Source organism: Phodopus roborovskii, unplaced genomic scaffold (genome assembly GCF_943737965.1).
Source record: "Phodopus roborovskii unplaced genomic scaffold, PHOROB, whole genome shotgun sequence".
Lineage (NCBI taxonomy): Eukaryota > Metazoa > Chordata > Mammalia > Rodentia > Cricetidae > Phodopus > Phodopus roborovskii.
The window spans coordinates 47047532-47060485 of record NW_026126511.1 but is presented as its reverse complement, the minus strand read 5'-3'; the positions used below and the strand labels follow the sequence as shown (position 1 = coordinate 47060485).

General features: G+C 46.4%; 1 protein-coding gene across 3 annotated transcripts in view; it reads right to left on the bottom strand.

Moving 5' to 3' along the window:
• Positions 1-12954, bottom strand: part of Ptk2b (protein tyrosine kinase 2 beta) — a 115926-nt gene that overhangs the window by 45623 nt on the left and 57349 nt on the right. For all 3 annotated transcript variants that reach the window (XM_051195482.1, XM_051195484.1, XM_051195483.1), the window contains exon 2: positions 7602-7842. In XM_051195482.1, coding sequence (XP_051051439.1) covers positions 7602-7805 — 204 coding nt within the window. In that variant the 5' untranslated portion in view covers positions 7806-7842. The remainder of the gene's footprint in view (positions 1-7601; positions 7843-12954) is intronic.

Below are 12954 nucleotides of genomic sequence, written 5' to 3'. Positions count from 1 at the left end.
TGAGAACACACACAGGAAATGAGAAGGGGAGCAGAAAAGGGGAAATATGTATGAGTGTGCCTTTTTTTTATGTCACTGAGTGGTGCTGGTCTGTGGTTTCCTGACTGGCCCTTTCCTGCATGTTTCATGGGCTGCTCTCATGTGGGGAACTAGCCTGATGTAGGCCAAGCCTTCTCCTAGGAATATCTTGCACTGTCTCTTGTTGTACCTCCAACTGGAGGCATCGTCCTTGTGGCCTCTAAAGGAGGGAAGTGAGGAAGGCTTAGGTGACAAAGAACCTCAGCCAAGATGAGGAGGGCCTGTGCTCAGTTTCCACACAGTGGAGGGGGGTGGGCAGGGGCATTCTCTTTGACATCTTTCTTTAAATGTTGTTTAAATTTTTATTTTTCACTGTGTGCATACGGAAGGAGAGGATATGTACCCGAGTATGGTGCCCATGGAGGCCAGAAGAGGTTGTCAGATACTCTGGCACTGGAGTTATAAACAGGTATGAGCCACCTGATATGGGTGCTAGAAACCACATTTCAGCCTTCAGCAAGAAGATTGAAGTCTTGACTGCTGAACCAGCTCACTGGGACCTAGCTTATTCTTAAACTCTTCTAATGCCATTCATGGTTTAATAACAAGCCCAAAGGCCTCACCTTTCCATGTTGTCAGAGTAAGTATTAGGTTCCAACACAGGTATTTAGGGGGACACATTTATAAAGGTTCTTACCTCTATATCTATCGTATTAGGGGTTAGAGCTTCAACATGTGATGGATCAAGGGATGCACAAACATTTACTCATAGCACCCTGTATTTAACTAGATGACAGGTCGAAACTTGAAGTCCCTGGGGTAAGTATTTTTGTATGTATAGAGCAGGACTGTGTCACAATACCTGAATCTTCTTCTGGGGATTCTGGGAGGCTTGTGGTGATTCAAGGTGACAGTAATGACTGGAAGTGGGTGCAGAGCAGCTGCTTTAGCAAAGCAGCACCCAAAGCATTGAGAATCCACTGTGGGTAGAAAGGATGCATCTGGACAGTGTGGGGAAGCTTCCAGAGAGCTCCAGTTCAAGACAAAACCAAGATGAATTCTTTACTTCTCTCCTTTCTAATTTTTTTTTAGGATGTATTTTTTTATGTGGCAGAGTATTTTGCTTGCATGTGTGGCTGTGTACCACATGAGTGGCTGGTGCCCACAGAGTCCAGAAGAGGTCATCAGATCCTTTACAAGTTGTGTTACAGACTTGTGAGCCTTCATGTAGGTTCTGGGAATCGAACCTGGGTCCTCTGTAAAAAGTGCTCTAACTACTGAGCCATCTCTCCAGCCCTGCCCTTTTTTAAGCTTCATAGCACTGGCTAGCGCAGAACTTATTATGTAGCTTAGGCTGGTCTCAAATTCACAGCAATTCTCCTGCCTTAGCTTCCCAAATGCTGAGATTACAAATACCAGCTGCTAAACCTGGTAAGAATACATCTTGACCACTCATTTGTACTTAGAGGATGGAGGTGGTGCAGAGTTCAGACCACACTCCTGATACATTGTATCATCACATGGGCATGGACAACTCTTGTGATACATTGTATCACTGGCACAAGCCCATCCTTTTCCTTATTGCTTTCCCATATGAGAAGTTCTAAGGATGGACAGAGTTGGGCACAGAATATTAACAGGCATCAGCAAGAAGAAGACAGGGAGTGCTAGCCCTTCAGTGTGCTGATCAGAGAGGAGTATGACACTTAGACCTAGATGATCACAAAATTTATCCTCCAGTTCATAGTTGGATTGACATCCATTGCTAATCATCCCTGGACAGTGCATACAAACTGGGATGCAACCAGGACCTATGGTCACACTATCTGCAAATGAGTTGGGGATGGGATGGGGGTGGGGAAGCAAGAAGTATGAGAGAGCAGAGTGAAAACATGAAGTTCCCAGCTGACATCCTTGCTACCTGTTTGCAAGGTGCTGTCTTAATTCTTTTCCCAGACTAGCAAATTAGCATATTAGAGGAAAATATAATGACATAAGCCTCCACCTGCCACAGAGAGTTAGCTCCCAACAAACACAATTTCCTATGACTATCAAAGCAAAGGGAAGTGGAGATTCAAGTAGGGCAGAACACACTGCTGGTCTCTTTAGCAGCTGCCTGCTTTCTGTGGAGACTTAGGCACTAAGGCTGGCAATTATTTTTAGACCTAGTCTGTTCTAGAGATAGGGTCTCACTGTGTAGCCCAGGCTGGTCTGAAACTCACCATCCTCCTGCCTCCTCCTATAGAGAGCTGGGATCATAGATAAGTGCTGACATGCCTACTTTGCCATAGCTTTGTTTCAGCACAGAGAAAGTGTGACAGGGCATTCACATTCACACAGAAGGAAGTTGAAAATCTAGATTAAAAACTTGAAATTGGCAGTCTGCCTGGAGTAAAGATGCTGTGGAGCCACGACATCAATGTGGGCTGTCCCGGGTAAGTCTCTGGTGCTTCTGTTTCATTACAGACAGCTAAGAGAGAGGGTTGGACTTGCAGCAGTGTTCTTACAGAGGGATATGTGTTTGGCAAGTCTGAAAAGGCTGGCAGCATTTTGAGAACTGGGAGGATGATAAAGGGACATAGAGTGAAAGAGAAAAATTCACTGAAGTCAAGACCAAGTGGTGGGGGGAGGACAGGGGAGGCGGGGGAGGAAAAGGCTACTAACTTCAGGAGAATCTGAGGCAAGGATGCTGGGCCTGGATCCCATCCCTATACACCCTGGGGACTTCATCCTCAAATAGGCACCAAGAAAAGCTGGTCCTTGGCACCTGGACCAACACCTCCTCTGCATTGCATGCTTGGCTGAGTTCTGTTTCTTTCTATCAGAGCACTTGCACTGTGTTTTAAAGATTCATTCATGGGTGTAAGTCAATGTCATAGCCTTGGTCAGGAAGCCCCATGATAACAGAGAATTCACTCATGTTTGGAGAATGTCGGTGTTCCATGCCAGGCATGGGAGACATACAACAATATTTTTGTGGGATGGAAGACCGAATATTCACGATGTTTTTCTGTGTGGTCTCATCCACAGCCAAGGTTTCATTCAGCCACCATCCGCAGTCTGACCACTCCAAATTCTTTGCCAAGACAGAATCCCTCTCTAAAATCACCTACCAATGGTGTTTTCAACGTTGCCACTTGAAATTAGGAAGGCACTGCAAATATACTTAAAGAGATAAAGCCAAATGGAGGACGCGCCGCTGCCCAGCCAGTTTCCTGGGCATGGAGTCCTGTCTGCCTGAGACAGGCTACAGTTCTTCACACTTCCTCTGTGTTCTTGTATTTCTGATCTATCACCAGAGCCTTTCACTTCCAACTCCTCTGTTCTCTGAGTCGCAATCACTTCCCCCCCCCCATGGTTAAGAGTGTACACTCTGGAGGTGGATTGTCTGGGTTTGAAAACAAAACCCACCACTTAGCTAACAATTTGCTTGACTCCTCTGCATTGGGTTTCCTTAAATAGAAACTGGAGATAATAACAGTATGTGTTTCCGAGGGGCCTTTTGAGAAGTCAGTGAGATAGCATGGATGTAGGGGTTAGCTTCTATTCAACAAAAAATGTTAGCTTATATCGTCATAATCATCACTCCTGCCTCTGTCACCAGCACCACCAGCACCACAGTCACATCATAGTCACTGCCATCATTACTATTATTACTGCTGCCAGCACCACCACCATCACTGCTAACATCATCAGTATCACCACCATTAGCACCAAGACCACCACCCCATCTTCACCAATCCTACTACGAGCATCATCACCATCATCAGATCATCATCTCCATGGCTATACTAATCTATGATGTTACCATCTCTCCACAGACCTCTACCCACAGCCATACTTGCCTCCCTGTAATCTCTACCCTGTAACCTACATCATCATTTAAAAAAGTAATTTTACATCACTCGAGATTTTACATTGTATCAATGTTTCCCCCCAAGGTGGGATTAAAACAAAGTTATTAGCATGACTTTGATAGTCAATGTTGGGGCACTTATGGCCTCAAACCTGCCATGTGCCTTCCCAATTTAAGGCTATATGATGTCCCCTTTTCTGGTGACGGTGTTACTGTCTTCCCTCTTTCCTGGTCAAAAATGCTCTGCTATTTGATTATTTCTGTCTCCGTGTGCCAACCCATCCTAAAGGCTTCCTGTGCTGAAACTGCCCAGAAAAAAAATGTCATCAATGACATGCAGTCCTGAAGACAGTGGATCTATTTCTAGCTTTCTCTGAAGACTTTCTTTAGCATCGCCCCATACTGCTAACCACTCGCGTCTTGGGACCCCATGCCTCTGCTGATGTCTCTTTCCTTTTACTACCCTCTCTTTCCCAGCTCTTTGAAATCTGGCCTCCGTGACTACCATAACTAGAACCCTTTTCGTGCTCTACTCAATCTTCATAGACGGCCGAGTTTTCTGGCATGACACCCACTGTATGACATTACCCAAATCCTCTTGTCTGTGTCCTGGCATTCTGAGCTGCAGGCCCACATTCCTCCACAGGGGTGTTTCAAAACTATTTCAAATACAATGCATACGAAGCTGAAACTTCAGGGTGCCCTCCTTTCACGTCCCAGGGAATGGTGCCAGCACCCATTCCACTGCCCAAGCCAAAGGCTGAGTGAGTCATCTTTGTCTCCTTCCATTCCTTCCCTCCCCACATTTAATTAATGATCGGTTTCTATTGACTCCACCTTCATGATGGACACATATCTATTGACTTATCTGTTCCCAAGGACACTCTGTTCATTTGTCCAAGTTTAAATCTCCTTCCCACAATAGATAACACCTCCCAGCCCATCCCCCACCACTCCTCTCTCAGTCCCTCTGCTCTGTTACAGAGTTTAGGGGTCAGGGTGGAGAAAACATGCCTTAGGTTTTCCAGAGAACTAACAGGTCCTACATACAAAAGAGGGATTCCTTTAGGAAAATGAAAAATACCATGGTGGTCATATCTTAGTAATTCATCAGGCAAAACAGCCCACTGAGGGCTTTGAGAAGACTTGCTGCAAAAGAGTGTGCTCATGATTTGCAGGGTATGCTGGGGGGGGGGGTGCTCTCAGGATAAAATCTAGGGTCTCCTCCCCGTAGGTGAGTGCTCTACCACTGAGCCACAATCCAGTCCTCAAAGTTGTTTAACCAAGCTTCAGTGAGCATAAATCTCTTCTCCAAGCCTGCCTTCTTCTTTTGCTTCCTTCTGTTTGCATCCCCTTTCCTCTTTCTTCTCTCTCCTCCCCTCCTTCCTCCCTCCCTCCCTCCATCTCTCCTTCCCTCCCTCCTATAGAGTTAGAGATAGAAACCAGGTAAGTAAGCTCTTATGCCACACCCCCAACCCTGGGGCATACTCTTTGCAGAACACTGTGTACAGTTTTAAAATACAAATGTAGTCATTGTCTCAATTTGAAAATAAGACAGATGAGTAGATGAATTAAAAATGGAAGTTTTTTCTTCTGAAAAGCTAGCAGCTCTCAGAGATAGCTGTGCAGGGCAATGACAGAGCAGACAAACCAACAGCTCTGGTTCTAGGGACCTACTATGTGCTAGGGACTCCTCACCTATCACACAACCAACAGCTCTGGTTCTAGGAAACTACTATGTGTTAGGGACTCCTCACCTATCACACAACCAACAGCTCTGGATCTAGGGACCTACTATGTGCTAGGGACTCCTCACCTATCACACAACCAACAGCTCTGGTTCTAGGGACCTACTATGTGCTAGGGACTCCTCACCTATCACACAACCAACAGCTCTGGTTCTAGGGACCTACTATGTGCTAGGGACTCCTCACCTATCATCTCTAGTCCTTACAGCACAGCAACAGCTGGGCCGGGTCCCCTTGGGAGAATCTGCACACAGATTCATTAAGCACTCAGGTCCAAGTCCACACAAGCAACCCAGATGGAGCCTCACTTGACTAGAACTCCAGGTGACTTGAAAGTCACAGCTTGTAATGACAAGATGACATTTGAAAGTGATGTTTTGTCCGTAGGAAACACTGTGAGCAGGAAAAATCAAAAGGCTTGGGTATAAGTTCCTAGAAGATTATTTATCTCACTCCAATATCCCCTCCAGAAAATTCCTCAGACACTCATAGCCATTCTTGAACTTGGGTCCATTGCCCTTTCCATAGGCCTGATATATGTTATGCCCTCAAATACCCACAGAGCTGCCCTCAAATACCCACAGAGCCATTACACAACCCCAGGAAAATCTCCCCTGCTTTCAGAACGATGTGTGGGATCCTGTACATGTGTAATATTAGCACTTGGGAGGCTGAGGTACCAGGATCATGCATTCAAGATCAGTCTGGGCTACAGAGTGAGTGTGAAGCCAACCTGGGCTATGTATTGAGTCCCTGCCTAGAAGCCAAACCAGTGGCAACTCTGTGCTATTCCCTAGGTCCTGCCTAACTCCAGATTCCCCAGGTGAGTATTCTACAACTTCCATTATGGTGGCCACCTTTCCTTTAGACACTTATTAATATAACTCAGGCTGCATTTGAAACTTGTTTATTCAGTGAGACAGCCTACTAGCCATTCTCCACCATTTCCTTCTCATGGAAAGTGATGCCACTACCTCAGTCCCATCTGTCCTCCAGTGCCCTCTCATTGCCGTCACCACAGAGTGCATCCTAGTCAGAATAATTGAAGACTCTTCCTTTGTCATCAAGACTGGGCAGTATGGGACATATTAACTTTTGGATGATAAATAAATGAGTCGAGCTAGCAGTGGACGGCATCAGCTGTGTACAGAAACGGTACACCCAAGCATTACTCAAGTGTCAGCAGAGAAGGGAGGAGACACACCTCCTGAAAGGTGGCTGGGGCTTCCTCTCTTCACACACTTTCTCATCAAAGACCATGTGATGAGAAATTGAGGCCCTAATCAGATTGGCTACAGGAAATAGAAGTCCACCAAACCATAGCAAGGATGCTAACTGCAAGAGACGGCATGTTCATCAATGCCTTCTCTTCTGGTATGTTTGCTGTGGTGTGCTCTTTGAAGAGCACACCACAGTGACCTGGTAGCCAGGACCACCACAGCACTAACAAAAGGAGCCACAGGTGGAGTTCATGGACATTAGCTTTGGAGGCTTTAGAAGAGCTGGTGACATAGAGTCAATTTAGCTTCCTTGGACCTGGGGAGACTTCCCCAAAGTACCCAGATTCCTCTGTTCAGATTGTGAAGCTTCTGGAGACTTGTTCCGAGGATCAATTTGTCTTCCCCTCCTCTCACCATGAAGGAGTGTTCTGGAAGAGAATGTGTTATGTCCTCATTGTGTCCACCCATGGGAGAATTCACTATCTTGTTTGTTGAAAGACTGACCACATGGATTCATATGGTGAGTATTCAGTAAGTGCAGGTTGAAATCAGCCAGTGTGTTGTAATCCTGCCTAGAAAAGTGAAGTATATACAGCTGGAGGAAGCTAGTACAGCAAGCTGGAAACACCTCTCCTGATGCCAGCCTGCCCCCTGCCTAGAGAGTGCTACAAGAGGCTGCTGGGCACAAGAGAGGCTGCTCCTCTGCCCAGAAAGAAGGAAGGTCAGACCAGCTAAGGAAACAGTGTCCTCCATACTTACCTGGATCTCCGTCTGCACTGTACATTTGACCAGCTTGAAGTTCTTCCCTGGGTTGAAGCTGTTGCTATAGAAGCAGACCTTGAGGATGCGCACGTCTTCCTTCTCCACATCTACTGGGACCACCACCATGGGCTCCGGGGGGGCCTCGGGCCGGCGTAAAGTGCCCACTTTTACTCGACTCAGGGGCTCAGACACCCCGGACATCCTCTCAGACAGCAGCTAGGGCCGGCACATTGCAGTCCTGAAGAAACAACAGAGACAGCCCCAGAGTGAGTTCCTGAAAGCCACATGCCTGATCCCCAAGGCTGGCACGCCCCCAAGCTCCATGACTGATGCAACAGCCTGTCCTCCTAGTCCTGCAAACACCATGCAAAGGCTTCCAGCTGCCTCCACTGGGGAGGCTGTGGCATGTAGGAGCCAGTTGCAAAGTATCCAGACTTAAGGCTCTTGCAAGCACACAGGCTCCATCTTTTAGGGGACCTAACTCCCTCTCTGTTCTCCTCTGACACTGGCTCCCAGGCAAGAGGCCCACACTTAGCACACGCAGCAGCTGTGAGAGGAGGCGGCTGCAGCATGACACAGCAGAGCAGAAAAGGCAGGGACGGAGAGAGTGGCAAAAAGGAGGAGGGGAATAGGAGTGGAGGGGAAACTCAGAGAAGAAACAAAACTTGGGACTAGGTGGCCCAAGATCGGGACAAGGTCATTTGCCTGGCTGGTCTGCCTACAACCTCAATACGAGCTGGAGGTTTCATGTAGGAGGCTTGGATCTCATAGGAATTCATCATGTGGAGTGTCTGGTATCACAGGAAGGTCCATCAAAGAGGAGAAAGCCCCCATTTCCCCACTGTTTACTGTGGAAAGTTGTTTTGCATGACAGATGGGGCTAGCCTGGACTTCTACATGATGTAGCCAGTACTGATGACAGCCTGGCTTGACACAGAAGTAAACTGTATGAATTCTTGCAAACAGCAACTCACCCCCAATTTCAGCTGTGCTTAACCTAGCTTCTGCATCCAACAGAACTATCAAGGACTTAAGTCTCTGCTGATCTAAAGCAGGGAATGGGGCCAGTGAGATGGCTCAGCAGGGAGAGACCTGACAATCCCACATACTCCACCCTCAGTCCCACATGGTAGCAGGAGAGAATTTATTCCAGAAAGTAGTCTGTACTCCAACATGTGTGCCTACATATGCACATGTACATGGTTTTACACACACACACACAACACACACACACACACACACACACGATAAAAATGCATAAATAAAATTATACAATTATAAAGCAGGAAGTGTCCAAAAGAAGTGAGGAAAGTTGTAACTATGTATTGGTGACATTAGCTGGGGCTCATATGGGGTCACCAATGTACTTCCAAGCTCTGTCCTCAGTGCTGACATTGAGTGTGTCTTTGATGAGGACTGGATGTTCTTAATTTCCAAGACTTTTTTTTAAACAATCATGCTAAAGTTTCTTAAACAATCATGCTCACACCTGTCAAGTCAGTACTTGGGAAGCCGAGGAAGAAAGTGAGGCCAGCCTGGGCTACGGGGCCTTGTCTCAAAATGAAAACCACCCAGCTTGTGCTAGAATGAGCTAGGCCCTAGTACTGAGACTTATTCTTAGAGATAAAATGTGTCCCTTCTCACATGACTGTGGCTTCAGGGGGAGTTGCCTAGACCAGGAATCGGGGTGGGGGTTGGGGGAAATGGCAGAGCTGGCCATGTTAATACAAATACGGAGTCGAGTATTTTAGAAGCAGAACACATGCTATGATTATTTATTTATACTGAGTCTAGTCCCAGGAAAGATTTGAACAGTCATTAACTCTAAGGAACCACGCCTTTAAAACAAAATAATAGAGGCTGGGAAGGTGGCTTAGTCAAGTGGCTGCTGTGCAAATATGAGCATATGCGTTCAGATCCCAGACACCCTCATAAAAGCCAGGTGTGGCAGTGTGTTCCCACAACCCCTGCACTGGGGGCAGCAGGAGAGAAACAGGCAGGGCCCTGGAGCTGGCTGGCTAGTCTAGTTGAGTCCTTGAGCTCTCCATTCAACAAGAGATCTTGTCTTTGAGAATAAATGTAGAGTGAATGAGAAAGACATCCAAAGTTCACCTCTGACCTCTACTTGCATGTGCACACACACCACACATGTACATGTGTACAGACCCACACAAATGTGTACATATAACATTCACATACACAACAACAACAACAAAGGAGATTTGTTTTAGGAGGGACAAAGGAGGAGTTGTGAGGATATGGGAAGAAACAATACATATTTCTTAGGTCAGGGCAGGCAGGAGGGGAGCAGAAGGCTCAGAGCTCAAGGGTGGCTACAGTTTGGAATAAGATTGACAGAGAGGAGAACGTGTGTGTATGTTCTAGCAGTCTATCAGTATTTGTATACCCCTCTGTATCTGTGCATTCTGGGTGCTGGCATTCTAACGATCTATCTGAATTCTCCTTGATCTGGAAGGAATTCAGAAGGTATTTGAGGGGTATCTGTGGGAAGCACCCCTAGAACACAATGTGACCCAGAAGGGAAGGCAGGCAAAGAGGGAACTGTGCACTAAAGGTACACTTGAGCAAGCCCAATTTTCACCCGCTGGGAACTGGACAGACCTGGGTGGAACATGTCTCACTCAGAAAGAGAGGGATCTGGGAGCACTTACTCCCACCTCTCATACTCAGCGTCCCTGGCATTTCCAGTCAGTTCTGCTCAAGGGAGATGCCAGAAAGCCTTTAGGCAAAGATGCAAACCTGGCAGCTGGAAGATGAGGGAGAATACTGAAGTGGCAAGGCCTGAGGGGATCCAGAAGGGATGATGGCAACGCAGATTTAGGACTGAGAAGATGATGAACATGCTTTGTCCCTAAATAGCATAGTCCTAGTTTTGTCCTTAAATAGCATAGTCCTAGTCAGGAGTACAAACAAATGCCGACATATAATCGGTAAGTAAGTGGTGGGCCTGCTGGCCTCGGGATCTACTGGGTCTTGTAGGCATCTATTTGCAAATTATAATTTGTACAAGGCTTTCAAAGGAAGATTCTGAGACAGGCATCTGAACGGAGAAGTAGAGTCCCCTTGAACCTGGGGAGTGGTGAGAACTTGGGAATAGTCCTCACTGTCATGTCAGATGCTCCTGAGCCCAAGCTGCTCCAGCCGCTCGTACAGCAAGAGCTAGCCAAGAGGGTAAGAAAGTTGCAGTGAGAATGTGAGAACCCTGGACGCGGCAGCTGGTTTTAAGAGGCAGTCCTGCAATCTCTTATAAAACCTAGCATGTTCTTACCACACCAGCAAGGGATTGCGCCCCTCGGTGTTTACCCAAAGAAGGTTGACAACCTAACAGCTACACAAACACCTGCTCGTGGAAGTTGATGGCAGCCTCCTCTGTTGTTGCCAAAACGTGGAACCAGATGAATGGATATGCAGGAAGGTCCCTGGGGCTTACTGGCCAGCCAGACTAGCTTATTTGGTGATTTCCAGGTCAATGAGAGCTCTTGTTTCAAAGAAGGTGGATGATACTCCACTGTTAGGATCCGAGGTTGTTCTCAAGTCTCTATGTGTACGTGAACATTGGTGTATGCATACCCATATATTATGCCATCCCCATATATTATGAACACATGTGCATACACACCTACACAAACACACACAAAGAGAGAAGAGCTGTCAAGCCATGAAATGCACGGGAAAACCTTAAGTGGTTTTATTTTTCTCTGAGATAGGGTCTCAGTAAATGTGCCAACCTGACCTCAGACTCACAGAGATCCAATTGCCTTGGCTTCCTGAGTCCTGAGATTAAAGCTGGTCCCATACCCAGGTAAATGGATATTTTTAAGTAAAAGAAGAATCTACATACTTCCTGTGTGGTTCCAATTGTGGAAAGCAAAAGTTTGGAGATAGTTGCTGGTGTGAGGAGAGGGTGAGAGGATGGACAGACATCTCAGAGGATGCTAGGGTATGGAAATATTCATTGTGATTCCATAATGGTAGCCAAGGATCTTTATACGCCTGCCTGTCTCACAGAAGGCACATGAAGGATGAACTCTCATGTTAAACTACAGACACGATGCGGGCACAAGTGGATCTTCACCGGCCATAGCAAACATTCCACTTTGGCGTGAGATGCTAGCAATGACAGAAGCTGTGTAAGGGGTGATAGGTGGCATTATGGTAATTCTTTGCATTTCCTATAATTTTGCTGTAAGTCTAAAACTACTCTAAAAGGTCAAGTACATATGCAACAATGAGAAACCACAGCTTGGTGAATCTGAGAGCCATGCCCATCTCCCAACCTGACCAAAGAATGTCTAGCTCAGTGAACATCTTGTCCCCCATCTTGACCATGACCAAATAGTTAATGTCTGCCTCTCTCGACAACTAGGACCCACACCAACTGACATTACCTGTAAGACCAGAGGATGTGGATATCTGGTCTTGAGCAGCTTCCCCTAGTCTAGCAGGCTTGTGGCCTACAGGGCTCTGGCAGAAAATATTTTAGCAAAGTCATTTTGGTCACCCACAATCTGCCTTTGCCTTTAGCCTCATGTGGGCCCCTCAGTTCTGCATTTTGTCCCTGAGAAAATATATTTGCAGGAGGAACTGCCAGAATGGTTATAGATTCTAGAAAACTCTTAACACACACACACACACACACACAGAGAGAGAGAGAGAGAGAGAGAGAGAGAGAGAGAGAGAGAGAGAGAGATGCAATAGCACCCCAGGGTGACATAAACTCTGCCAGAACGATTGGGCTAGCCAGCATTTACCATCCCAGAAACAATCCTGATCTTCCCTAGGAGACTCTGTCTCCATTGGTCCTATAAGATCTAAGAAAAAAAAAAAACATAGAATTTGAGTCCAAAAACCCCCCAGCCCACAAGGCAGTGCCCATATCTCTATTAACACACACACAAGTGCAGTCTAGAGGCCACTCAGCAGCAGACGGCAATTGGCAATGAGTTACCCAAACTCTTCCCAGAGCAGAGTAACTGGAAGGTAGGGTTTAGGGAAGCCTGTCCTCATGTTCTGAGATTCACCTTTGATTCTCTGGTCTCTCTTGCTCACTCTGCCTGTGTCCATGTCTCAAAACAAACAAACAAACAAACAAACAAACAAACAAAAAAGACAAAATCCTGTGAAACAGCTTAACTTTTCTCCACCAAAACACAGAGACAATAATATCTTGCTTACTTTCTAGAAGACTCATGTAGCTAAAGGAAGAAAAGTGATGAAAGCTCATTGTTAGCAATAGGACACAAAGGGAAGACACCCATGACTATCCCTTGCCTGTATAGATTCCAAAATATGGGAACAAAATTCCCATATTTTGTTCATTCGCCCAATA